The sequence below is a fragment of the Eretmochelys imbricata genome, chromosome 1, assembly GCF_965152235.1.
Source record: "Eretmochelys imbricata isolate rEreImb1 chromosome 1, rEreImb1.hap1, whole genome shotgun sequence".
Taxonomy (NCBI): Eukaryota; Metazoa; Chordata; order Testudines; family Cheloniidae; genus Eretmochelys; species Eretmochelys imbricata.
Window position 1 is genome coordinate 264239866 of NC_135572.1, and position 27262 is coordinate 264267127.

General features: G+C 44.5%; 1 protein-coding gene across 2 annotated transcripts in view; it reads right to left on the reverse strand.

Annotated features, from left to right (window-relative positions):
• Window positions 1-5867: 5867 nt before the first annotated feature.
• RBFOX2 (RNA binding fox-1 homolog 2) overlaps window positions 5868-27262 on the reverse strand; it is a 249488-nt gene continuing 228093 nt past the window's right edge. Inside the window, exons 9-14 of one of the 2 annotated variants that reach the window (XM_077829280.1) lie at window positions 27051-27143; window positions 25807-25939; window positions 20160-20199; window positions 12087-12175; window positions 10662-10734; window positions 5868-8010 (exon numbers count right to left, since the gene is read on the reverse strand). In XM_077829280.1, the coding sequence (XP_077685406.1) occupies window positions 7966-8010; window positions 10662-10734; window positions 12087-12175; window positions 20160-20199; window positions 25807-25939; window positions 27051-27143 (473 nt within the window). In that variant the 3' untranslated portion in view covers window positions 5868-7965. Of the gene's footprint in view, window positions 8011-10661; window positions 10735-12086; window positions 12176-17380; window positions 17424-20159; window positions 20200-25806; window positions 25940-27050; window positions 27144-27262 lie in introns of those variants that run through there. The other variant, XM_077829289.1, reaches the window with a different exon arrangement.

Below are 27262 nucleotides of genomic sequence, written 5' to 3' on the forward strand. Positions count from 1 at the left end.
ACTGCCCCAACCCTTATCCACAACCCCGCCCCAATAGGCCCCCCTCTAAAGCTTCTTTCAGAATGCGGCCCTGCGAACATGGGTGGAGGACTCAGGAGGAGCCGTGGTTTCCCCTTCAAAGTGCTGCCTCTCTCCAGCAGGCTGCGCGGTGCTCCTCCTGAGTCCTCTGTCTGCGTCCGCTGTGCTCTCGCCACCCGCCTGCCTGTTCCCCTGTGGCTGCAGGTGAGCCTCCCTTCCTGCTCTCCCCTGCCCCTGCACTGCAGCCCCCTCCCACGCTGGCGGCGCAGCGAGCTAAGGTTGCGGGGGGACAGCAGGGGAGGGGCCAGGGGCTAGCCTCCCCAGCCGGGAGCTCATGAGCCGAGCAGGAGGGGCCTGCGGGCCATAGTTTGCCCACCTCTGACATAAACCCATGTTGACTGGTATGAATTGTTTTACCCTCTTATTTCTTCATTAATCAAGTCCAGTATCAGCTGTTCCATTATCTTACCTGGAATCAAAATTAAGCTGACACTTACTTGGGTCATCCCTTTTTAAATACTGGCACATCACTGGCTTAATTTCCAGTCCTCTGGAAATTCCTGTGTTCCAAGACCTACTAAAAATCAACATTAATGGGCCAGAATGCTCTTTGCCCAGCTATTTGGAAACAAGTTATCTGGATCTCCTGATTTAAAGAAGTCTAACTTTAGTAGCTGCTGTTTAACATTCTCCTTAGTTACTGGTGGAATGGAAAATATTGGATATGAATACGTCATCTTGCTTTTGCTCAAACATAGAACAAATACTTATTGGACATTTCTGACTTTCTTCATTATTATTGACAATTCTACTATTTCCATTTAGAAATGGACTAATACCTTTGGTAGCGTTCCTTTTGTTCCTGATGTACTCCAGAATTCTCCTTCTTTTCCTTAATGCTGCTGGCCACAGATTTCTCCTTGTATTCTTCTGCTCCCCTTGTCAGCTTTTACAATTACGCGTAATTCTGCCAGCACTATGATTTATTATTTCTCCCTCATTCTTAGGATCATTAGCCTGGAAAACACATCTATTTCAAGGGCTAATAATAATACACTTGCATGATGTCTTTCATTTCAGTATTTCAAAGCACTTTATAAAATATGAATGAATTCAAACCTCAACACTTGTGTGCAATAATAGTATCCTCATTTTACGGGCAAAGAGGATCAGAGAGTTTAAAATTACTTGTCCAGTCTCCCACAGGAAATCTATGCAGAGCCAAGATTAGAACCTAGAACTGCTGACTCTGAGTCATGTGCTGAGGCCATGTGAACACAAATGGCAGGGTGGCTGGGTACACAGGTTTAAGGCCAATGGCCCTAAAGACGCTCTGGGCTGAAATATTAGCCTTTCACCCCCTAAAACTGGGTTCAGCTGTGGATTGCTTATAGGTGAAATAAAGTCTCAAATCATGTCCCCAGTGAGTGGGTTTTTCTGCTTTTAAGAAAACGCAGGATATGGATAGCAGGGAGTGCGGTAGAACAGGACTGGGAGATACAGACAGCTTTGGGGGCCCAATTAATTAACATGGTAGGTCACGACTGAGGTGCATCAGCAGAGCTGTGAGAGCGCCTCTCCTGCATCCTGGCAGTATTCTTGGCTTGACTTTCCTGAGCTTTACATTGATCATTTTTTAAAAAAGCCTCTCTGCCCTCCAAAGTGAGAACAGTGAAATTCTTCTGCAAAGGGGAATGGGCACGAAAACCAACAATGCTCACAACAGAGAACCCGTAAACAAACACTCAGGACACATCCAACTGGTGTTTCTCTTTTATTTAAAAACAGTGCTTCATTACCATTTGCAAAGGGTGAGGAAGGGCTCCTCCCTTGCTTAGAGTTTATAAAAGCCAGCAACATGATCAATAATTTATACACATGGATAGTAATACAAAAAAAGGAATAAAAGCTAAAGATCTAACTACTCCGACCTTCACAATTCCAGCTACTTGATAATAATAGGAGTAACCCAATGAATACTGTATGGTCTGAAAGCTACTATACAATATGATACTTAATGAGAGGGGGAAGGAAGTTAGAGACGGTCACAAAGCCCTGGGATGCAGGTACTGCTTCTCCAGAGTCAGCAGAGAAATGGGACCCTGAACAAGCAGCTTGGGCGTCCTAGGAAATGATCCAGGGGAGAGGAAAGCATCTAATTTTGATGCATCCTATGCCCCAAGGGTACCTGGCAATGGGAAGGTGGTGGGGAGACTGCATGAAGGGGCAAAGTCAGTCATTGCCACTGGAGGTTCCGTGGAATTTTAGCCTTGCATTGAAAAGCTCCAAGTCTCAGGCAGATGAGCCCGTGAGGTCAGTAAACTCTCCACCAGCTCCATATCGCTCTACAGCCCTGGTTCTCGTTTGCTATCGGCCCCAGGTTTTTTTTTTTGCTCCAGCTATTTACAAGCAGAATTGATAACATAAAAAGAAAAACAAATCCTATCCCCTGGGGTAAAAGAGGATTACTTCGTCACTTGAGAATGCAGCCAAACCGAGCTGCCAAAACTACAACACGCGCGCACAAAAAATACTGTCAAGAGAAAAACAGAAGAAAGTGACTGAAGCTGAGATTATTTATGTGGGAGGCCAGATTCCCTTTACGAGATCACTCCTCAGGGAAGCAACAAACAGACCCCTCCCACCCCCCCCACCCCCAAAATATCTGGCAAAAGAAAGACTTATTGACCAGCTTTAGAATCAATCCTTAGATCACTGGCACTTTGCAGATTGCCAGCCAAATGAATACTCAGGTGGACGGCTTTATACATCATCAATTTCCCTAAAGGCAAGGTTTTGGCTGATGTATTCTTACTCTGCTACCAATCTTTGCCGACTGGCTGCACTGGCACTGACCGTATTTGTCATCTTCCTGTGTAAGCTTTCACTGGTTGCTGCCAGAAACATGGGTAGGACAACAACTGCAAGTGGTTACACCACTTCTGGAATGTCCCCCTCCACTGTTCGTGGTGGCAACCGATTCTGGCATTGGACGTCTTAGTTCAATTTGCTTTGTAACCGGTGTGTGTTCTGGGAGGGGCGTTATATTGCATACTGCAAGCTACAGGAAGGACTCCACCCTGGAGGACACCCAAAGCCTACTTGGAAAGGACCCCATTTCACACTCTGGCTATTACATTCCTGCATGCCTTGTCGACTGGTGATTTCATTATAGAATAAAATAAGTTGGGGTGGGGAGGAGATCAGTGGGGTGGGGGCAAGGAGGGAGGAGCTTTTCAGACAGTAACATCACCAAAAAATAGTGTTTTATGCAACAAAGAATCAAGTCTCACTCGTGTATACTACAAAATGTTTGACATTTTCAAGAGCATGACAAAATAAAAACACACCGAAGTTTACATTGGATGTTCACCTTGTTCACTAGTTTGTTTTTTTCTCCTATTTTAAAACAGTGCAAACAAGTAACACACTCTTTAAAAACCACTTCCCCCTCCGCCAAGGCATGGACTCCTTAGATGTGACCATACTAGAGGGGCGCAAGCAGCAAGTTATTCTCCAAGCTGCTTGTGTGGTTTCCCTTTGGAGCTGGACTCAGCAAAAGAAGAGTTCCCCAGAGCCAATATTTCTTTCTCTTCTTGAATTCCTAAGTGCTCCCCACACCTATTCTCTACTTGTCTTTTCCTTGGGGATTGGGGTTGAAGGGGGATATATGAAGATTTGCAAAGCCCCCAGGTGCCCACATAGCAGAGCTCAAAAAACCACAACAGCCAGGACCTCATTTAAGAATGATTCTCACCAGAAAGCTGCTAGGCTATGAAATTGTTTTATAAACCATTTTATATCAGTTAGGCCCTACCTATACTGGGATTTGAGACATTACTTAGATCTCATATAGAACTTTTCATCCATAGGTGTCAAAGGGCTTCACAAAAGGAGGATAAAGTATCACAATCCCTGCTTTGTGGATGGGGAAAACTGATGCACAGGGAGATGAACAGACCTGCCCAAGGTCACATGGCAGGATCATCGGTAGAACCAGTCTAGAACCCAGGTCTTCCACTCCCAGCCTAGTGCTCTATCCCACTGGACCACACTACTGTCCTCATAGCAGTGGGCTGTCTAAGCAAGAATATAATTTAAAAGCATGGCTTTGGCTAACATGGTTGAACGCTACTGTAGACAGGACCTCCATGACTGCCTGCCCTGTGAATGCCTGGTTATAAGAAATGGGTAACTGGAACACTAAGGGCTTGTCTACACACAAAAGTTGTATTGCTTTACCTACGCCAGTGTAGTTAAAGTCACACAACACCTCTACCGCGGACACAATTATATATATGTGCCTTATACCGATATAGCTTATTCCCATGTGGAAAGGGGAATAAGCTATACTGGTATAATGCACCTTTATACCAGTATAACAGCACCCACATTTGGATTGTACCAGTATAACAATATAATTAAAATCACCCCTCTAACCAAACTAGTTATACTGGTACGAACACTGGGGGGCAGACCAGACCTAAGTGGTTAAGGACCTGAGCCAAGTCCTGTGTGACAGAAACTCTTGAACACTGATCATTACAGGACAAAAGTACTAGATGTTCTCAGTGACAAAAGCCTGCTCCACTTTTGTACCCCCATTCCCCTCATCCCTGTAATAAAAAGCCTGAATATAATTAATTCTGCATAGGAAGATATGGGCCTTCCTCAATCTCTGGAGCAATGGATACTTCAAACCAGCCAAGGCTTGGCTAATCTGAATGGAAATAGGTCCTTCGTATCATGAGCCAATTCATTAAATGTCATCTGTGGAATCAGAGTCATTGTGTTTGCCAAGAGGGATGGAGGGAGGGATGAAAGGCTCTTGCTTGCCATGGCACAGAATTCATAGGAGCAACCATGCTGCAAAAATCCAGCTGTGGTAAAAGCTGTCTGGGAGGTCTTGGTTTTGGAAAGTATCACCTGGACTGTATGGATGGTAAATGTCTAAAATTATAGAACCAACTCCTGTAATCAGCAGGACAAAGGGATTAGCTTTCCCCCAGCCCGGTCACCATGGAGTAGGAATTAGGGAAACCCAGGTGCTAATACACTGAGGGGCCTAGAACAGTGATTAATAGATCAGGGCAGCCCCCACTGATGCATTAGGGGACTGGCCTTTGTGGATCAGAAGTTGGTGACAGTAGGTGCTAAAGCATTAGGTGACCCACCCCCTGCTGAACCCAGGCACTTATGTGACGAGAACCCAGATTCTCAGCACTAAGCGGGGTTATAGCTGTCAAGCACAGACCCTACTTAACAGCAGAAATATGTTCAGCCTTCCTACAGATGGAGAAGCAAAGGGGCAACCAACCACATGCTGCGCTGCCATGGTGCAGGAGGGCTCTTGAGAAAGTGGAGCTTGACCTTTCAGAAGCTACAGTCAGAACCAGCTGAACTGAGACACATGAAAGCGGCCGAAGCTCAAGCTCCTGCCACTACAGCGCTAAGCAAGCTGTGGCCCCTCACCCTCTCCCATTCTCTGGCCCTACAGCATCAGCAATTTCTCCTTCCTGAGAGTAAGGAAAGAGGCATCCTGTTTTCACTCCCCCCGCCACCCTAGGTGTGGCTATGATGAACTCCATGTGAGGCTTTTGCTGCGTCTCAGCTCCAGAAAGGAGTCTCCCACTCCCATCTGCCACATGATGGAAACTGGCTTCCCTTCAATATGACACTAGACGTTCTACTGGAAAAAGAATTTCCCACTCAACCAGTAAAAGCCAAAAATCCCACCGTCCCCTCATTTCCTTGATTTTGTGAAAGCCCAACACCCCACTCCCCCACCCCATTTTCAATCTAACTAAAATATTTATATACAAACAACAAAAATTGTCATAACTGCAACAAACCAAACTTTGGCTTGGGGGAGAAAAAAAAACAACAACGAGAAAAGTGGCCAACAGGCTGGCAGTTTGGTGTCCCCTTGTTCTAGCTATTCCTCCATAGAATCAATAGCCTTAGGGTCTCTAGCTTAACTAATGTCTCCTCAATCCTTCCCATTTCAGGCACCTCCTCCCTGCCAGGCACAGGGAGGACGTGTGCTGAGGGGAAGAGCAAAGATGTGTGTTGTGCATGGTGGGTCAGTGCACCTCCCAGACAGCCCTGCCCACTTACAATGCTTAAAGTTCAGCGCATCTGCTTTCCTATTCTGATATCAATTGTTGACAGAGAAGCAAGTGTATGGTGGCAGGAGTTGAAAGGCTCTAGCTACAAATCCACACCCCACACAGCCCTTCTGGGATTGAAAAGTCACCCCTGTACCAGTTCAGCTAGACAAGGGAGCCAAATGGAATTGTGCTTCTCTCTCTGTTTCTCTAGTGTCTAGGGTTAGATAAAGCTTCAGAGAATCTGCCTTTGATTGCAAGAGTTGCTGGGAGCATAGCAATAACTAACAACTGGAGGGGAGACTATTCCTCTGAGTTCTAAAATCAAGCTCAGATGTTGACAGCAACGACTCCTTGCCACAGTGTTACTCCTTGCAGCAACCTAAAAAATGCCTGCTTTTTAAAATAGAAGAATCACTCCAGTTAAAAGAGCAGAAGGAAGATGGCCTTGGGAGCCATGGAGCCCTTCTAAATAGTCTGTAGTGTAAATGTGGACTGAGCAGTCCAGGTGCTCTTTGCAGGATACTGAGAGGCTGGGCAAATGGCCACTGGGGCTCTAGATTAAATATTTAAGGGCCTCAAATAGATCTAGCAGATGGGAGGTTCCTATGACTTCAGAGCTTGTACAAACGGCTTCTGCCTACCTCCAGACATCTGAGCTATCCAAAATCACTTCAGGAACAGCGTTCTGAAATAAAACACACTCTCTTCCCCTCACACACACTCCCCTGTCCCTCTGCAGCTGCTCCATGACTCATTTTTTGTCTTCACACTACTTTAATGATTTATTTGCAGCAATGCCGAAGTGGCTCATGGTGAATAGGGAGAGGGACCTTGAATGCTGAACCTCAGAGCAGCTCAGTGTGGCACCGATGCAGGGTTCTTCAGCCAGCTTCCTTCCCCATAAAGCTGCAAATGCTCGGTAAATCTAACCACTCCTTGATGTCCGAGACACAAGCACTCTCAACCATTGCCTCAAGCTCTGTCCTTACTGGCCCACGTTTTCAGCATCACACCAACCAATCCTCAAGGAAAGAAGGGAAAAAGAGGGGCAGTAAAGGAGAAAGACCCTAGAAAGCAGAGGAAGGACAGACAATTACAGTCCAGTAGTGGACAACAATCAAGGTGTGTGTGGGGAGAGAGAGATCAAGAATTCATTTCAAAGTCTTGTCCCCTACTGCAGTTAATCGCCCAAGTCTTTGGGCAAGTTTGGGGAATCTTCTCTCGCCAACTATACAGTCCTGACACCCCTGAAACTGTTCCAAGTGTGTGCATGCCAGATGGTGATAAAATGCTGGAAGTCTCTGCATCTCCCTTCTTTTCAAATACAAAGAACTACTTCTCACCAGCATGTGGGTTCCAGCCACAGCCAATCAATGTGTCCCTCCAAAGGGCAGAAACACAGCAGGAAGAGGCTCTCCCTCACATCCTCCTATCTCACAGGTGCCAAGCACCAGACCCAGGTAAGTAACTTTGTCCACGATTAATTGCATGATATTGGTTCCTAACATCTTTCCTTATCATTAATTGCCTCTTCCGTGATTGGTAGGATAAGCTATGCACCAACATACAGACACGGAAATGCATTATTTTTTACCACAGTTAAAAAACAAAAAACAAACAAAAAAAGCACAATCTTTGGAACAAAAGAATTAAAGGCAGAAATTTAAAGGAAAAATACATATTCAAAGAACATAGTGAGGTATAAAAAAGTATTTTCTCTTTTCTTTTTTTGTTTTTCCTCCTCATCTTGCTATAGAGTTCCTCTACTAGTAAATATTGCAATAGCCAGGCCTCATGAACTGGGGGGGCTGTCCCACTTGCAGGGGCTCACGTCACTTCAGTAGGGGGCGAATCGGCTGTAGCCACCTCGGTATAAACTCGCCTGCAGAAGTTAAAGGATAAAAGAAAAGATGATTAGGAGCTTGGGGAGAGAAACATTCAAAGCAATGACAAAAACTCCATGAAAGGGATTGGAGTGAGTGCGCCCGGGTGTTGATCTACCATCTTTGGAGACTCCCACTGGCAGATGAGATGGGAAAGTCAGAAAAAACAGACACCAGGCTCAGGTGGGACAGCCTCACAGACAACCAGTTAGTTGAAAGTAGAGTTGAGCAAATCTCCTAATCCAAACAGCTCCAAGGATCTCAGAGTACAATTCTATGTTTCCTTTTTGGATGAACCCGCTTGCATTTCAATTTTCATAAGAGCAGAGATACAGTATTGACTGGAAGCAGAGATGGTGAGGGTGAGTTCTGTGCAAGCTGCTCCACTCACCTCATTCCTGACTGGAAAGACAGGTTAGACCAGGTCATGTCCCCCACCACAGCTCTTCCCCAGCATCTCACTCCTAGAGTGACCAGATGTCTCGATTTTATAGGGACAGTCCTGATATTCGGGGCTTTTTCTTAGATAAGCACCTATTATCTCATCTCCCTACCCCCTGTCCTGATTTTTCACACTTTCTATGTGGTCTCCTTACTCACTCCTGACCTGGAACACCCCTTGCTGTTCCAATCCCAGGAATTCCACACCCCCAGGCACCTCAGTGTTGGTCTGCAATGCTTCCAATGCTCGAAGGCCCTCATGCTCCTTTCTGTAGGGGGTTTCCTCCCATTCTGAGCCCTTAAACATATAGAACTTGGGATTTAGAAATGCAAGAAGCACTGAGGATAAAGGAGAGCCAAGCAAGCCATCTAGGTCTGTTCTCTGCAACGAGTCCTTGATCCATTCACCTACCATCTTTCCTATATAGTTCTGCTTTGCTTTACAGAGCAATGCAGGGGCAGAAAAATGGCTCCTTCTACCTCAGCTAACCTGCTCTGTGTATGTATCAGAGTCAGATCTGACTTCAGTAACAAAATAAACTTTTGCTACTTTTTATTCCTCTGAGCCCTACAGAGCTGAGCGATGGAACTGGAATCTCTTCCTTCTTGTACAAAACAATGGTATACTAAGTCCCAAGCAGTGACACCTGTGGAAACCCACGGAAGGCAATGGGTGCAATGGCCCTGAGGGCCTAATTGTTTACTGACTTTCTTTCTGCCATAGCTGACAGGTTGCACTTTGCCAATCATTGTGTTGCTCCTCAGCAACCTCATTCTAGTGCCCAGGGGAACCAGGTACAACAACTCCATTGGCAGCTCTCTTGAGGCCCATGAGAGACAAGACCTTATTCTACCTCCCCTACCAAGAATTCGTATTCTTGACATTTAACACAGTTTTTAAAGTTAAGGGAAGTGGTGGTGAAAGGATGCCTTGTGCTTTCAAGCTTTGCCACAACAGTTTCCAGAGACTCCATCCAGTAGAAGCAGAAGCAACCAAAGCGAGGGCGAGGGGGTAAAATGGGCCCAACTGGGGGTACTCCTGTCCTCAGAATTGTGCAGGGGAGATTGTCCACACACTCTGGGGGCACTAGGACCTAGGTGTGTCCTTCTGCCCTTCCCCCCACGTGGGCTTGGAAGAAAGCTACAGAGCAGGGCTGGTTAGGGGCCGAAACAGCCAAATCAGAGATCTTTGGTCCATAGGTTATGTCTACACTGCAATAAAAGATTCGTGGCTGGCCCAGGTCTGCTGACTTGGGCTCATGGGATTTGGGTTGCAGGGCTATAAAACTGCAGTGTAGACATTCAGGTTTGGGCTGGAGCCCAGGCTCTGAGACCCTGCAAGGGGGGAGGATCTCAGAGTCCAGGTTCCAGCCAGAGCCTGAACGTCTACACTGCAATTTTATAGCCCTTCAACCCAAGTCAGCTGACCTGGGCTGAGACTCAGTGCCGCGGGTTTTTCACTGCATTGTAGACGTATCCTGGGAGAACTTTCTACAGGTTTTTGAGTGGACTTTTTCCACCCTGTGCTGATTGGCTGCTGGCTCCAACCCTTCCTCCTCCCTCACAGTCTCTCTGCCTCAGCATCACCCCTGTTCTCCTCTTCACCCCTCCCTTCCCTATTCCCCTCATTTCCCTTCCCTTCAATGTCCCCCTCGCCCTTCCTTTTAATTATCCCATCCTAACTGCACCCACCAAAATAAGGAAAAAAGTCACAGCACTAACATGCTGTTTGCCACCAATACATTGTTCACTCTGATTGTGTGAGAGACCCCTTCCCCCACCCTGTTTCTGTGTTGTCTAGTTAGCCTGTAAGCTCCTCAGGGCAGGGACCATCTTTTAATTCTGTGTTTGTACAACACCAAGTACAATGGGATCCTGGTCCATGACTCGGGCTCTTAGGCGCTATGGTCATACAAATAATAATAATAAAGCCACACTATCAGATATCACCCTATTGCTCTCCCCATCCCTCTCCTAAGCACCAGAACAACAAGACACTGCTCATCTCCAACTGCAGTAACAGATCTGTCAGGCAATATAGACAAGAGGGCATGGAGTAGCTGGAGAGCTTCCTTGCAGTGAGAGGCCTCTTGACTGAAGAGAAAAGGTGGTCGACGGAGACTCATAGCAGCTCCTGTGCCCTGGGCAGCTATTCACCATAGCAGGAATGAGAGAAATGGCAGGAAGATAGAAAGAAAATCATACTTACCACAGCGCCAACTCCGTAGCTAGCGGCAGGGGCAAGAGCGTGATAAGGGTCTGCTGTGTACACCCTGCCATACCTGAGGAAAGGGGGAAAAGAAAAAATGTCACTCCACAGAGGGATTTAGATATTACTCTTTGACGAGAGGAAGTGGAAGGGTCGGGGGGGGGGGGAAATGTTGTGCCCCCGCCCACACCTGCTTGAGGCAGCCCCACTCCAGAGAGCATCTATGGATACGTTGTATGAGATGGGATGAAAGAAAGGCCTGCAAGGAGGAGACATACAAAAGCCATATTCTCAATTAGCAGGAGCGTGGTGAGAACAGCTGGCATCACATTTAGTGCCCCTCCTAGCTCTAGTGGTGCTATTTTGGAGGAGGGCAACTACTGGTATTAGGGCAGCTGCCATGATTATAGCAACTAAATGGAAGGGAGAGGGGAATTGTCCAGAATACGAAGACAGGAGTGCAAGCTTTAGAGCTGGATGAATTAGGGATTTTTCAGTTCACTGACAATTCCAAAAAAATTTAAAAAATTAGTTTCAGGTCAAACAAAACCTTTTGTTTTGACTTTAAGTGTTTTTCTTAAAGTTTTTGCATTTTCAAAACTGAAGGAAATTTTCAAAATAAAAAGTGGTTTTGAACTCAAAATTGAAACATTTCAGTTTGAAATGTCAAAACAAAACATTTAGATTTTTTCAGATTTTTGGGAGGGATGCGGGGGAGGAGAGTTGGCCAGAACAATTTGGCAAAACCAACATAAATTCATGAAATGTTTTGGTGTTACTGAATTTGCATTTTTGACACCTCCCCTGCCCCTGCTTCCCCTCCCCCCCCAAAAGTTTTGGTTGAAAATTTTCCCCCAGCTCTAGTAAGACTGAAAAGTCCCACCATGCATTTGAATTATTATGCAATTTTCACTGTACAGGGAGGTAAAAGACCTTATGGCAATTACTCTGATAATAATCCAAATAATTCCTTGCACTTATATAGAAGTTTTCATGAAAGGATCTCAAACTACTTTACAAGGTCATTTTTACCATTTTACAGATGGGGAAACTGAGGCACTGAGTGATTCAGTGACTTACCCCACAGTCACAGAACAAAGAAATTGGAATATAAACCATGTCTTGTGACTCCCAGTACCTGGCCCTAACCATAAAACCATGTTGTCTCTTTTGGCAGAGGATCAAAGGGGTAAGGGAGAAACCAGGTTTAGTGCCCTATTCCATATATCTGACAACTACAGAGCCCAAGCCTGGAATGGGCCAACTGGACATTTTCCTCTAAAGTGTGGGTGGATGGGGGGGCGTCTTTGGGGGTGGGGGAGGGGGAATGAGCCAGAGTAATGAGATAGAGGAGTATTTAAAAGGAGTAGCAGTGCTCCACGAACCCCTGAGCACATCCAGTTCACCCCATGCCTCCTTACATACCCATCGCTGTAAGCTGCTGCAGCGGCCGCAGCGGCCGTGGCTGCTGTTGCAGTAGCAGGCTGTGCATATCTGTAGGCGGCATATCCACCCTGCAGGAGAAAGGAGAACTGACTTTACAGATACCTGTCCACCAACAGAAAGCAAAACTCACACACACCACAAGGAGAGGAAGGGTTTCAAACTGCATCAGCTCCCATGTTACATCCATCACAACAGAGTTCACCCTCTAACCCATCTATGTTCTACCCCTCAGTAGGGTTGGGGAGAGCCTTGAATCAAAGCCTCAGTAGGCAGTTTAGTGAAAGGCATAGGCCGAAGGAAATCTCATACGGTCATTCGTGTGGGAAATTACAGCTGGTGTTGAGGAGGGGAAAACCAGGACAGAAAAGAGCTAAATTTGGCTGTTGTACCCCTATATGCCCCTCTGCCAAAGTTGGGGGAAGCTGCTTAAGAAGGGAGGTGTGGGCTGTGGGCAAAGGAACATAACAAGGTGTTCTCTTTTCCACCAATATGCACTTCAGAAAGAAAATCACCCAGGGAAACTCCTGCTTTTGTTTCTTTGCTGTGAGAGGAACAAGAAGTTTAGATATTCACCTGGCCCAGATACACAAAAGAATGATGAGTTAGCGAAATGCCCAGAAACTGAAGCAGGTGCCACTAGCTGGCATTCTCAGCAGAGGCAGCAAGGATTAAACGTTTACAGAGACTGAACAGGCCTTTTGCCACCTTGGGTTGGCCCCTTAAAGTAAGGCTGAGGCATGTGGGGGACATCTGGGCATTATGTCAGGGAAGCGTGTGTTGTTGCTGTGGTCCATGCTATAGTTGCTCTGAGAATACACAGAAGCCTTTTAAAAGACGCTGAGATGCTACAGATCATGGGAGGTTGTTCAGAGAGTTAGTTACAGCTCCCAAGGAATAGGCAAAATTCATCCTAAATTCTGAGCCAAAGAAAGATTTGTGGGTCTCTGAGTGGAATTCCGGAAAAGTACAGACACAAGCAGTTCCTTCCTTTTCCCCCTTCTCGGGGCTGAGGGGGACCTGAGTAGTCAGGCAAGCGGCTTTCTATATCTTTCATGGGGCAATTAAAGGTAAGCTATGGACGGAAAGGTATATTCCCAATCAGAATGGAGACAAAGACCCGTCCAAAGAGGCTTCTAGTGTCAGAAACCAGGATAATGAACTTGGTGAAATGGGGATTCGATCTGCATTTACTGTATAACTTTGAACATGGCTTTTGTTAACCATATGGGAATAATATGGCCAGTGACTCCAGCTTGAGCTATTACTAAAGCCAGAAAACCTCAGAGACAGTTTTCAACGTTTACGCAGTTGTATAGGACCAAATGCTGGCCTTACATCCTTCATCTCTGGATTGGGTTAATGACAACTTTGCCATCATTAGCTGACAAACTTTTGGCAAGAGGAGGGCAAAAGCAAAAACTCAAGCTCATATTCAATCTGAGGGAAAATACATGATCCTTCTCCTTGTGAAGTTTGTCTCAAAGTTTTCTTTTTAAAAAGAGGCAATGGCTTTTGTTTAGTTTCCACTGCCTTAGTGGAGCTACTCGGAATGAAGGGTGGGGAGCTGACTGGAAGACAAGTTTGCAGATGCTTTCTTACTCTGGAGGAGATGAAGATATAATGTCTAGGGTTAAGTTAGGATCTTCCTGTTAATGAGATATAGCATATTGCAAATCATCACCCATTAAACCTTACATCATCTTTTTAAAATGGTGTGATGTCACTGCTTTTACTCTCCCACTCTTACCTGGCTGTTTTTATTCCCTCTACTTAAATTTGCTAGGTTTTTATACTTTACTGCTAATCCCCAAACACAAAAGAGAGAGGGTGCACGAGGCACAGTGAGACCCAGTTCATCCATATTAACCTTCGCCAACAAATGCAAGCAAAACTTCAAATTGACACCACCACTGTACTCTCCTAGTTTATGAGATTCCTGAATTCTTGGTATGTCTGATGTTCAGGCAGATGTAAAATTTACCCAGTTCCACATGTTAGTATCACATGCAGGGCAGCCTGCATCAGAATGTGCCCAGATTCTCACTCTCCCGAACATTTACTAGCCACATTGGAGATCGGTAGCCATGTTTAATATGAGTGGAGGTTATTGTGAACATAACAGCAAGATGCAGTTTGAAACCAAAAAAGGTTTTCATTTATTCTCTTTTAACTTACATGTCATATAATGGGAAAAGGGACAGAGGGACTGGAATCAGGTGTGGGAAAGGTAATGGCGTAACATCTATTAATCAAATTAAAAACTAAGCATGCTGACAACTGGAGCTAAAACAACCAGCAAAATCACCACGTTCAGACTCATATTGGCTAGTTCTATCTATCCCAGCATTCTCTTGGGACAGCGGTTTGTCCTAGGCTCTACCACAAGCTCGGTGAAGTACACAGCCTCAATTACTAGAGCGTGCAGCCACAACGACCTGCTATTACGGAAACAGTCAGTCACCACTGGAGTTAACATTCCAAACCTTAACAATACCCGCACCCCGCCCCAAAATAAAAACGTCTCCCACCCTAGCCCTAGCCCACGCCACAATGTTAATAATTATAACAAGCAATAACCCATCTGTTATATCAGAGAAGGGAACAGAGACTCCACTGAGATTTAGAGCGAGATGTTAACATTTCTTCTCCGACTGCACAACAAACAAAAAACAGGAGAAATATTTCATTGGAGAAATGAAGTTAAGAAACAGCTGACATGTGTACTGGTTTTAACCATGCACTGATGCAAAACGGAAGCTACTATTAATTAAAAAAAAATTAAAGGCTATATGTATATACACACATAATCAGACCTGTGATCTGGAGCCGTTTACATATTCTATGTGTGTGTACAATAAATAAAACAAAAAACGAGGACTAACCTCACTATGATATGTTCCTGATCTAGGAGCAATGAGCATGGACCACTTCTGGGGATTCAGACATCTGGATATATCTAGCATTACCTAAGCAGGTCCGAATACACCAAAACAGGGGAAAAATAAAAGGTCCCATTTCTCACTCCTTTTCATTCCTTAATAATTTCTGGTGAGTTTTAGGACTTGTAAAAAACAAGGGGAAGCTCTGTGGGAGTTTCCTTCTTCAGCAGCAGTCCCTGCTTTTCCAAACCCAGGACCCACACATAGCTCCATCAGTGCATCTCAGACCCCACACAGCTTGTCCAAAGCACATACAATGTCTCCATCCTGCTATTCCTGCCCACACACAACTTTGCCTGAAGAAAAAAGCGAATCTATTAACCTACTCATAGGGACGTAGCCCCTATGATTTCTGATGCCACTCTCATTAGGTATTGTAGCTTATTTAAATTGCGTCACTACAGGATATTTTCACTGAACTTGCATGTTCATAAAAAGAAAAGGAGTACTTGTGGCACCTTAGAGACTAACAAATTTATTTGAGCATAAGCATTCGTGAGCTACAGCTCACTTCATTGGATGCATCCACTGTAGCTCACAAAAGCTTATGCTCAAATAAATTTTTTAGTCTCTAAGGTGCCACAAGGACTCCTTTTCTTTTTGCGAATACAGACTAACACGGCTGCTACTCTGAAACCTTGCATGTTCACGTTACCCTATGAAAAAGACACCTCCTGAATAGCTGCTCCATACTTCTCCAGTGCTGCAGAGGGACCCTAATGGAGCCTACCCTTCAATGGCATAGTCCCTAAATACCCAAGGCAGCTGTGCAATCTCCACCAACCTAGTTAGCCTTTTTTAAAAAAACCATCCAAACTGTGTCTCAAAACAAATGAATGGGTCTGGACTTGTGAGAATGTGATGCCAGACACCTCCCTACCAGCAAGGCAGTAACACAGCTCTGCCACAAGAAGGGAGGAGGGGCAAGGAGAAGGGCTGTATGTATTTAGTGAGCATTCAATTGCAAGGAGAAGGCTCTTCTACAGCAGGTATGGGTCTTTAGAGTGCATACTATTTTGGCTGGGTTGAGGGAGATGTGTGAAGACTGATGAGGACAGTCTAAGCACTGCTTCGGCAAAGTGCAGATTAGCTTCATTTGAGTTCTTTTACTCCCAGTATGTCTCAAATGCTGAGAGAAGTTGTCTTTAATGAACCTCTCCTCTTCTGTGGCTATATGGAGGGCCCTACAGGCTGATTCCATTGTCCTCATTTGTCAATCTGACTGGATTTTCCTAGGTTTGTGGCAGAAATCCCCTGACCTCAAACTGCTTTTCTGAGGGCCAGAGGACCAAGATAAGCAGATACCAGCCATGGCCCAGCAACAGAAGGATAAGTCAAAACATTCCCTTTGGATTCCTTTGCCAAAATTAAAATGTGGATTTTTTTCAGTATTCGTTTGCTGCTGCAAGTATCTGAAAATTATTTGATAACTGATGTAAGTATGAAGCTGCTGTTTGAACTGAAACAACATTTCAGCTGTCCACTGAAGATTCTAAAGGCAGATAGCAAGTGTTTTCAGTTGCCTACACTGCTTGTCAGCACAAAAAAACACACTCTCTCTTCCACGCAAAAGAGCCATATGGGGCAATCAAACTAAACAGACCATAAGGAAATCCAATTACACCTTACAACAAGCTTCCTCTCTCCTCTTTCAGTGCCTTATTATTCAGGCATATTAGCAGATGCCCTTTCTCTGGAGTGGCAGAGGACACGAGGGAGTGAGCAGAGAAGCGTGTTGCTGAGGTTCAGTACTATGGAGTACCTGCATACCTCTAGGTGTCAGAGGTATTTCCAGAAACATGAAGAAAAGGACAGTCCATGCTGATGAGTGTGTCTATATACTCACTACCCTATCAGTTTTGGGGTTGCAAGTCCAATTTTAGGAACCCTTTGTTTTCTAGGCCTGGCGCGTCTTTTCTCCATTCCCCAATGCCTCTATAATTGAAGGTTAAAAAGCAAAAGGGGCTGGAATTAATTTCTAGGATTTCAGTATTAGAAAGCTGGCAGGTAAGCACTGTGGATCGGCAGGTGAAAGAGGTGACAGGACAACAGCATTCACTGCACCAGGAGAATCTACATAGTAATGGGACAAGCATGACCTGTATTAACCCTTCCACTTAATTTTTGGAATGAAAAGCCACTTGGTGTGAAACCTGAACATGTGCAGCCCAGAGGTAGCAGGAGCTTTGATCACACGCTCACAAGTCTGCACTGTCCTAAAAAAAAGCCTCTGTTCCCATCTCTAACGTGGCGCTGGAATGGTTAGTATAATTCAGTTTTTTTCCACTGCAATCCACAATCTGATTGGTTGGCAGGTCACACTGGCTCTCCTACCTGAGGTATTTTAGCGCTAATGATTGGTTCCTGTAAGACTATTCTATAACAGAACACAGGAAGAGCAGTTCAAAAAACACAGCTGTGGAAAGAAACAATCATACAGACACAGCCCACCGAGGGGCTCACCAGCCTTTTCTTTCCAGTGGATGCAAGCACGCTTTTCATAGATGGGAGTGGTCTTTATGGGTGGTTTGTTATCCCAGACTGACCCCATTGTAGGAGAAGCACGGTCTTTCCTCATGGCCAAAATGGAGCTATTATCCCCCAACACTGACCCTGGGGAAGGTTACTTTATAAATTCAGTTATTTTGCCAGACAGGAATGAGTCCAACAAGAGATGGAACAGCCCTTTTAACAGAAGAAAGTGGCTAGCAGGATGGTTGCCCCAGAAAAGAAGAGGAGGGAGGAGGAAGAGGAAGACCAAATCAAAGTGTATGATACCTGTGTGGGAAGGAAAAGCAGCCAAAGCCTGGAACAACCCTCTTCTCCCCCTACTCACCCCATCCTGCCAGCTGCAGGTCCTTCTCCCCCCTGCTTTTCCCTCAGCCCACCCCTATCAGTTCAGCAGGTGTGAGGGCTCTTCACCTTAACTTCCGCCATCTCAACAACTAGGGAACCCTCTTCCCAAATCAGCAATCAGTGGCGGAAGAACCCTGTTCCTTCATCTGAAAGCTTAGGACAGCCCTCATACAGCAACTAAACGAATACAATCCAGTGGGAGATGAGGCACCAGCACCCATTCAATTTGTGCCAATCCAGAGTGGAAAGTGGGGTAACTCAGAAGTTCAGGCCGAGATGCATCTCTCTTGAGAACTCTAGCAATAAAAAGGAAAGGGATAAACCTGGCCGACCCATCTTCAGAGAGGCCCTATACTGAAGTCCCTGTTTTCCGTATTAATGGGACCTGAACTATTTATAGCAAGATGCCAAATAAATGGTTTTATCTGAGGGTTCTAGTCCCTTTTTTAGCGCTTAGACACATTAAATGCTGAAAGCGGAGTGTAACATGAGGTGGGCGTGGGGATTCTCTGCACTATTAAAGTTGCTGTCAAGGTGTTAAATGAGCCCCTTTTATGCATAAAAGGTGCAAGTTAAAGATCTGAAGGAACTTTCTGAAAAGAATCGGGAGATAACCCCAGTCAACATTTCCCTCTCAACAAGGCTTTAATGTGCCAGCCTGTGCAAGAGAAGCCACCAAGCACAGAATAGCTGCCCATTTACCTGCTTAGTCACTGCAAGGTCAGCCCCAAACTCATTGATCTATATAGATTAGAGTAAGGCTTTAGGAGTGACAGAGAAAAAACAGAACTCTTTCCTACATCCTGAAGAAGTATTATAATGGAACACTTGACCAGGCAGGTCAGTTCCTAGGTGAGCATATGTGCAAGAGCACATGTGAATCAGGAAATGCATGTGTGTGCGCAGGCATGTACATGTGAGAGCATGTGTGTGAGAGTTTATTTGCAGACAGGCAAAGTATATACATAACACTAAGTTCCTCAGTGTTTAGATAGAATGTTTTCTAACGGTTGGGTTGGGAAAAGTGTCTTTACAAGGTCTGAAGCTCCATATAGACCAGAGAAGCCCAAAGGCAACCCTATCCATTACCCAGGAACCAACCTCTAGATGTATATCTTTGGATGTTAGGGGCACCATCTCCTAAGCAGTATGGAAACCAAGTTCAGCTATTCTGGCAACTCTACCCACAAACAAGACAAAATTCTTGGTAACTCCAAAGATACATCTCCACCTATTGAAGGAAGAGCTTTGCTGGAGCCCGACAGTTTGAGCAGGATGATGGTGGGGACAGTGAATGTAAAGTTCTTTGGTCTGGAGAGCACACTCCTATAGTGTGATTGTTATAATGGAACTTTCCATCCAAAGGAAAACTGCTCTCCTTACCTACCAATAAGAACAACCCCCCCACCACCACCCCCCATGGTGTAGGAACACCACCCTCAATCAGTTCAAACATCAGTGCGCTAAGAATTCTGGATACAGATATGCTGCTGAAGTCACATGATAGGGCAAAGCCTTTTGCGGTGCTTGAGAAATTTACCAGGAAGCAGGAGGCTGCTGACTCTTCCATCTAAACATCCTCACATATACGTGCTCTACAACTCCCCTGGGGAGAAGAAAGAGAACCCTTATTCTATTTAGGTACCATTTCAACTAGTAAAATGAGATGCCAACCTTCACTCCAGTATCTCAGACTCCATTTTTAATCAGCCCCACGTCTTCTCCAGAGGAGTGACATCCACATCCCAATGGTACACGAGCTTTTGTAAACACAGAGCTCAGTTAGCTTAGTGCATGGTGCACAAATCAAGCCTGAAAGGGCCCCAAGAGGGGAGAAGAAGGGGGAGGGGAGAGGGAAAGGGAACATCTGAGGCTAAACCAGTCCTGTTATTTTTATATCCAAATTATGCAAATGAGAGAAGTATTGAGAGAAATTTTAATTTGCTAATCATCTCTCAGGTTGATTAGTAGCAGTGTGCATGTGGGGAGAGGACACCCAGTAAACTGACCCTGGCAATGATCAGGAAACCCATAGGCTTAGGTCTTGCACCCAGGGGCAAGCGCAGTGACAGAGAAGCATGCTTGCATTCTTAAATATATAATATATATATCCACAAGGAAGAAGAAAATCAAAGTAAATGATATTTAAAAAAAAAAACAACAAATCAAACCAACCAAATAAACAAACAACAACAAGAACAAAAAAGGCTGGCTTGTTGAAGGTTGGGGATGAGAAGGCTCCGGTGTGTGTACTTACATAGAGGTCAGCACCGTAAAATCCGTCCTGGTAAACCACACTGCAGAAAATCCACACAAAAACAAAAAAACAAAAACAAAAACAAAAAGAACAGAAAACACATTCCGGTTATTGAGGACGGCAGCATGCACATGCGTTTTACACAGGCAGGTGATGTATGAATCCACAACCTGGGCTTTCTGGCAGGAGCGAATCAGCAAGAGAATGTGTGTGCGCACGTACCCATGCGGCCCCATGTCATCCTCCATGGCATGCAGGCGGGGAGGGTGGGGGGATGGGGCAGTATGCATAGGGTGGGAGGGAAACAGCCTTCATATTGTATAATAAAAATAGACTCAGAAAGACCTGATGCCCTGAAGAGATGAAACATGGGTTTAGGAGCCTCCACCCTGGTTATGATCCTGGAATTACTTTAGTTACTCCCTAAACACATGGAAAGACTGGCTTCATGGAATGGGTTTCACATGGACTAAAGAAGCCCTTTAGAAGCAGTCCCACAAGGGCTAGAATCCACCTAAGTCAGAAGCACATTGGAGAAAGCTGTGTATAATTCTGTATGTTAAGTTTTACAGGGCTGCATGACTGTTTCTGATATCCATACATCACCTGTTTTTACCCTGCACATTAGACATGCGATAAGATTTGGCTGATCACACAAGCATGCAAAGTATTATTATTCAGCATCTTAAAGAACCGATGCAACACCTCAGGAAAACAAGTCAATCAATTCTGATCAAAGTAAACACAGAGAAATATAATTCAAAAGAAAAAACCAACAATACCCACAATGCATTGCTTTCACAAGCAGAGATAATGAGCTAAAAAGGTTAAGTGATTGGTCCAAGGTTCAAGAATTGAAAGGTGCAGTGGGATCATCCCTGATAGTAACGACACATTCCACAGCAGAGAGGAGCAACTGGAAGGATGGAGTGGTGCTCTCTTTGGCTTTATTGGTAACTATTAGTTTCTCTCAGAACTTCAAGCCGCAAAAATGTCAGACCAGGGTCTGTGGTTCCCAAAGAGCCACTCTTACCAGAATATTTGGCAGTGTAAGGTTGTAATGTAGCTTGCTTTGGGGATGAAAATTGGGGAAGGACAAAGAAGGAAAAAGGGTATACTCCAGGCCGCCCCGCCGCCCCCTCCACTCCTTGATATAAACACACGCTTTCATATTATACAACTTTCTCCTGTTTTGTCCTCTGGACAGTTCAGTCCTAAGCCACCCACACTTTAAAAAGCATTATCTCCACCATCTTTGAGACTGCTGGGGGCATGTGTATAACTTACCAATAGCATTACCACAAGCTAGAAAGAGGTAGGGAACATTAGCTGTAATTTTTTTCATAGTATCAGCTGGAGTGTAAAATGCTGCCAAAATCCTGACACCCTGATTAAAACACCCATCTATTGTAAAGTACAGAGAAAGAGGTCAGGATATCTTGCAAGCAGACTAAGTTATCATTAAAAATAATGGAGCAGCGTTAGCTACAAGTGAAGTCTTTTGGTAAAATTTTGTCTCCTCCAAGATAGGTGCAATCCATTCCCCATGGACAGAGTTGCATTGGTCTCTAAGTGCACTAGATGTGGAGATGAAGAGACAAGATGATATACCTCAGCAGGAAGAAGTGGGTCATATGGTGTTTGTAGGAACCAAACTCTAAAACCACAAAAGTTTGGCTTCTGGGGCTGTGACTTAAATTGTTAGATTTTCTGTTGTCAAATGTGTTTTATTAAGCAGGTCCCCACTCCTGCATGAAGGATAAACACTTGACAGAGACAGTGACTGTTTTATGAATAGGTTACCATTTTAGTAAAAATATTTTGGAGTTCATAGGAATTGCCATACTGGATTATATCAATGGTCCATCTAGTCTAGGATCTTGTCACTGACAGTTGCCAGCACTGGCTGCTTCAGAAAAAGGTACAAGAATCCATGTTGTGGGATAACTTGTCACTAGAGAAAGTTCTCCTCCGTAATCCCTAATAAATTGAGATTGGTTTATAACCTGAAGTTTGAGGGTTTAAATCCCTTCCAAAACTCTTGGTATTTTTTTCCTCCCTTAGTATTTACTATAACAACTCTGGTTATTGAGGCTAAAAACTTAGCAAGATTCGAAAAGGGACTGGACATTTATATAGCTAACAAAAATATCCAGATTTATTAATTCATTAATGCAAACAAATTTTTGAAGAGATATTCATATATTTTAAGGCCGGATGGTCCACTATGTTTATCTACTCTGACTTCCTGCATTACACATACCACAGAATTTCACCAAGTGGTTTCTGCTTCAAGCCTATAACTTCCATTTGAGTCATAGCATATCTTTTAGAAAGACTTCCACTTCGACCTGCACCATCACTTCTTTGGTCAGGAGCACAAAGGACGATACTACGCATGTGCAGGTCAACCGACACTGCTTGGAAAAATTTGCAGATTCAGCCGCATAGTGCACATGCGTACCCACATGTGGAATACACATTGGGCCCAGCACAGAAGAAGATGGAGACTCCGTCACATTCCTAGGTAAATTATTCCAGTGGTTAATTATCTGCACTCCCCCCCACCCCCCCCCCCAAAAAAAAAGAAAAGAAAAGTGCCTTATTTCTAGTTTGGATTTGTCTAGTTTCAGCTTCCAGACACTGGATCTTGTTATGCCTTTGTCTGCTGATATTAAAGAGCCCTGTACTATCATAAATTATTTCTCCACATAGGTACTAATAGGCTGTGATCAAGTCACTTCTTAACCTTCTTTCTGTTAACCTAAACAGATTGAGCTTTTTTAGTAAGATGTGTTTTTCAATTCTTGTAGCAGCTTTTTTCTGGGCCCTCTCTAATTTCCCAACGTTCTTTTAAAGGCATGGCCACTAGATAGGGACACGGTATACCAATAATGGTCTTACTACCATTTTATACAAAGGTAATATCACCTCCCTACTACTTCTCAATATTCTTGTGCTTGTACACTCAAGGATTCCATTTGCTCTCTTAGTCCCTACGTTATACAGTGAGTTCATGTTCAATTGGTTATCCATCATGACCCCTAAATGTTTTTCTGGTTCACAGCCTTCCAAGATGTAGGATGAGGAACTGTATGTGTAACCTGTTTCTAGTCCCTACATGTATGACCTGCAATTAGCAGTATTAAAATGCATGTTCATGCAAATTTTATTAAACCTTATGCTTTAGGTCTTAAACCAAATCTGTAATTACTAGGGATTAGGAGGTTTCTTGCCCCTTCCTCTGAAGCATCTGGATCTGACTACTATCAGAGACAGGATACTGGGATAAATGGCCCTTGATCGTGATTCAGTCTGGCAATTCCTATTCTTGTTATCTGTATAAACGTCTTACCTTTTTGAATCCTGCTAAGCTCTACGCCTGAATGATATCTTGTGGCAATTATTTCCACAAAATAATTGTGTTTTGTGAAAAAGTATTTTCTACTATCAGTTTTGAATTTTCCACCTTTCAATTTTATTGAATGTCCTCTTCCTAAGTATCCATTTTATTTTAGTTACTCAAGGCTTGGTTCTTGGTTTCATGGTCTCATCTTTCCATTAAAAGGGTAGGGGGAAGTAACTGATGCATGATTTGGTGCCAGGAATGTATGCATGACACTAAGCATTCACGGTCAAAAGTGGCCTGATGTAACTTCAGTTGTAATACTGTTTCTCTCCTACTGTTTTTTACAACATAAACTGCTCCACACATTTTAAACTCTACAATGAGGAACCACCTTCCTCTGTAAGACATGCAATGTTGGAGACCCAGTCTGTGAAAACAACAAATGTATTAATTGAAACCTCATGTTTGTGTCTAACACAATTCAGGATCATTTGAGAGTGCAGCTTGTTTACTGCTGTCTTCCAGTTGTTTGCTGGACAATTCACTGCACATGAAGACATATGAGATCAATCTGTGGCGTCAGACAAACTGAATGAATTGCAAGTACATACAGTCATGAGATATTATTTAGAAGGGATGGTCACTGGTGCATGGCCTGTATTCCAAATGTAAATAACTCCTTTGTACAAAGATCGGGTTGGACTTAACCAGTCAGTCATAAGTGCAGAAAAGCTATAAGGAGTGTTCTCCCAGTGTACCACTGATGACAGCCTCTTGCTAGGAATGCTCCAGCCGTTACTATCAGGGATAAAGAATAAAAGTCCTTTCTAAAACAGGATAAAAGTCCTTCTAGACAGTAGCACTTAGATCAGTTTTGCTTGTGTGCTTCACTCTGGAGCACTTCCTGATAAAACAGGACTGGGTCATTATTACAGTAACAAAGATGGACAGAGGTTGTAGGTCAGAGGCCAGGGTTAGAGAACATAGGATATAAACTTGTAATGGCAATGGAAAGAGACGGATCTGTGTAAGAGGGATGATCATCTGAAAACTCAGTGAAAAGAACACCATTGTGAACCCCCATGTGCTCAGGCAACAGGTTCCCCACCCCAGGTCACTGGACGTACTAAGTCCAAAATATTTATTTGCATAATGTAGGATGCAAAGCAGTTCAAATTATTGCTATATGTTATTGCTGTAGGGTCGATGGATGTCTAGCCACTCCAACTTGCTTCATTGAGCTCTATTTTAAATGCCAGATTGGACTCTGCAAAGAATGGGCACAGTAACCCCCATCTTAATCTATTACACAAGGTCCCCCACACTGATCAGTGCATCCAAGGGCAAGGTCCAAATGTACTGTGGTATTAGGAGACTTATGGTCTATGCTCTCCCCCTCCAGAGCTGACCTAATGAGGAGAAATGGGAGTTAGTGTCCAACTTTCTTGCTCTCTGGGAGGATTCTCTCTCACTCAGATTCCCTCTGTGAAAATGTGAGGATGTTGCCTTGAGAACCGGGCAAACAGGCTATAGGGGTAAGTGATGTGAATGAGGCATCCTCAGATTCAAACAACCCAAATAAATCCAGCAATTTACACCTTTCAAACAACAGAATAATTTGTTGCTACGGAATTCATTCCACTACACGACTAATGAAAATCACATGGTGAAGGATGCTAGATCACACATCCATCAGTACTTTATACCATTCTTATTATTTGAAGCATGCTGCCGTTTCATTTTCCCTATACTCCCTCTCTCCCCACCTTAATTTAAATGGACTTGATTGATCTTTGTTTTAAACCTTTTTAAACTGTCTCCAACAAAGAAAGCAAATCCATTGTGGGTAACTGGCTCTCCTGTGCCCTACTCCCAGATGGGGAGGCATGAAGGTAGCGGATAATACTCCCCACTCCTGGATAACAAAATACAAAGGAGTGAAGAAAACAGAACCTGCCTCACTCCACAGACTTGAGACCCCTTCTTTGTCCTTTTTCGTAGTGTCAATGCTAGATGAATTCCACATGGACAAACTGCTAATGCATAAGAGAAGGAACCTGCTGGTACCTTACGCAGTTGCCATTAGTTACTAGTGTGTCAGGATACTGAAATGAAGTGTAAAGTATCTAACACAAAAGATTTTAGATCTGCCTTTTTTTGGTGTCATTGGGTGCAGAATACTCTGGTGTTGGTGCATCCTGACTCTCACCATCCAACAGAGCTCTGATTTTTATCCTTGGCCAATCAGCTGCCTCTCAACATGGTGTAGATCACACTGTTTTGGTGTCCAGTGCTTACCCTGGGTAGGCAGGGATGGCCGTGGGGGGTACTGCTCGGACTGCACCGTATACTGTCCGTCCTCGGCCCCTCAGGTGTGCTCCCCGGAACGCAGCTGCTGTGGTGGCTGCAGTTGGGTAGGGGAAGCCTGGAACTGTAAAGACAGATAAGGAGAAAGATGAGAGAGATCAGAACTCCTGCCCAATTCAAAACTATCTGTTTTGAACAAAAATAATACAATAGGCCCCAGAGTTATGGGATGTTCCGCATCTGTCCGGCAAAGGGGCATACTTACAGCCCCATAGAAAGAATGTACCTCCTGCTACATCACGACCCAGAAGGAGAGGGTGGCTGCAGAGTGGCCTGGCATGCAAGGGGTTAATGTTGTGTCATGCCTTGCTCATTGCAAAGTGGTACAATTTCCCTCCACCCCCATTTTTGACACTGCCATGCAGTCTGGTTAGAAAGAGCCCGAGAAGCACAGAGAGTTGCTACCAATATAGCAGGCGACTCTTCTACATTTGGATGTGGCTCTTTGAAATAATTCAGCATGAGCCCCTTAAATCAGTCAATTGTCCTCTTCCCTTCCCCCCTTTGCCATCCCCTCCCTCCCCATGTTCAATTTAAAGCCAGAAAGACAGGATAACCCCCATGTAAGGCAGCAGAAATTCCCCATTAAGTGCCAGTTTACCAAGAGCCCATCATCTTCTAGCAAATGTGACCAGTAACCGGTTCCATGTGTATTGGGCCCTGTTTTATTACACTTCATGCTGGAGTAAACTGGCTCGGGGCAAATTAGGTCAGAATCTCAGAGGCAGCTACAAACAATGCAATAACCGATACCCAGAAGGAGCCAGTCGCAAGGCACAAATTCAACCCAAGGTGCTTCCAGGCGCATGCCCTAGGGGGCTTGCAGTCGACTCACAGTTTAGCAGCTTGTATAATATGTACTTTGGGGATTTGTCTGTTTGGTTTCTTTGGTTTTGAAGTACAAGCAGTGGCACTCTCTTCACACTCCCCTCCCTCCTGCTCTGCACCTTCCTTATCATTTCAGAAGCCCCTGTCAAAAGCAAGCATGGAAATGCACTGCAAGATGAAACGGTCATGGCCACTGCCCAGCGTGGGGGCTCTGGCTGGTGGCAAATCTGTCCCCAACAAAACCCATCCTTTCAAGTATATATCATACAGGCTGGAGAGAAGAGGGCTAACAGATCATTGTTTACTCAAGCACAGTAACAATACAGGGGCCAATTGGGGCTACTTACTGATTAAAGGAATGTAAGTGTTAATACCCCCCCTTCCTGACAGGGGCACTGCGGCGTCATTGCCCAGCGAGACATCTGCTTGAAAGCTGGATGCTAATTTAGTTTTAAAAAGAATAAAAAATGTAAAAAGGTTATAAAGAAACAGCAGACTGTGAACACAAACAAACACCACTGCAGTTAAATGGCAGAAATGGAAGTGTCTACTTAAGTTC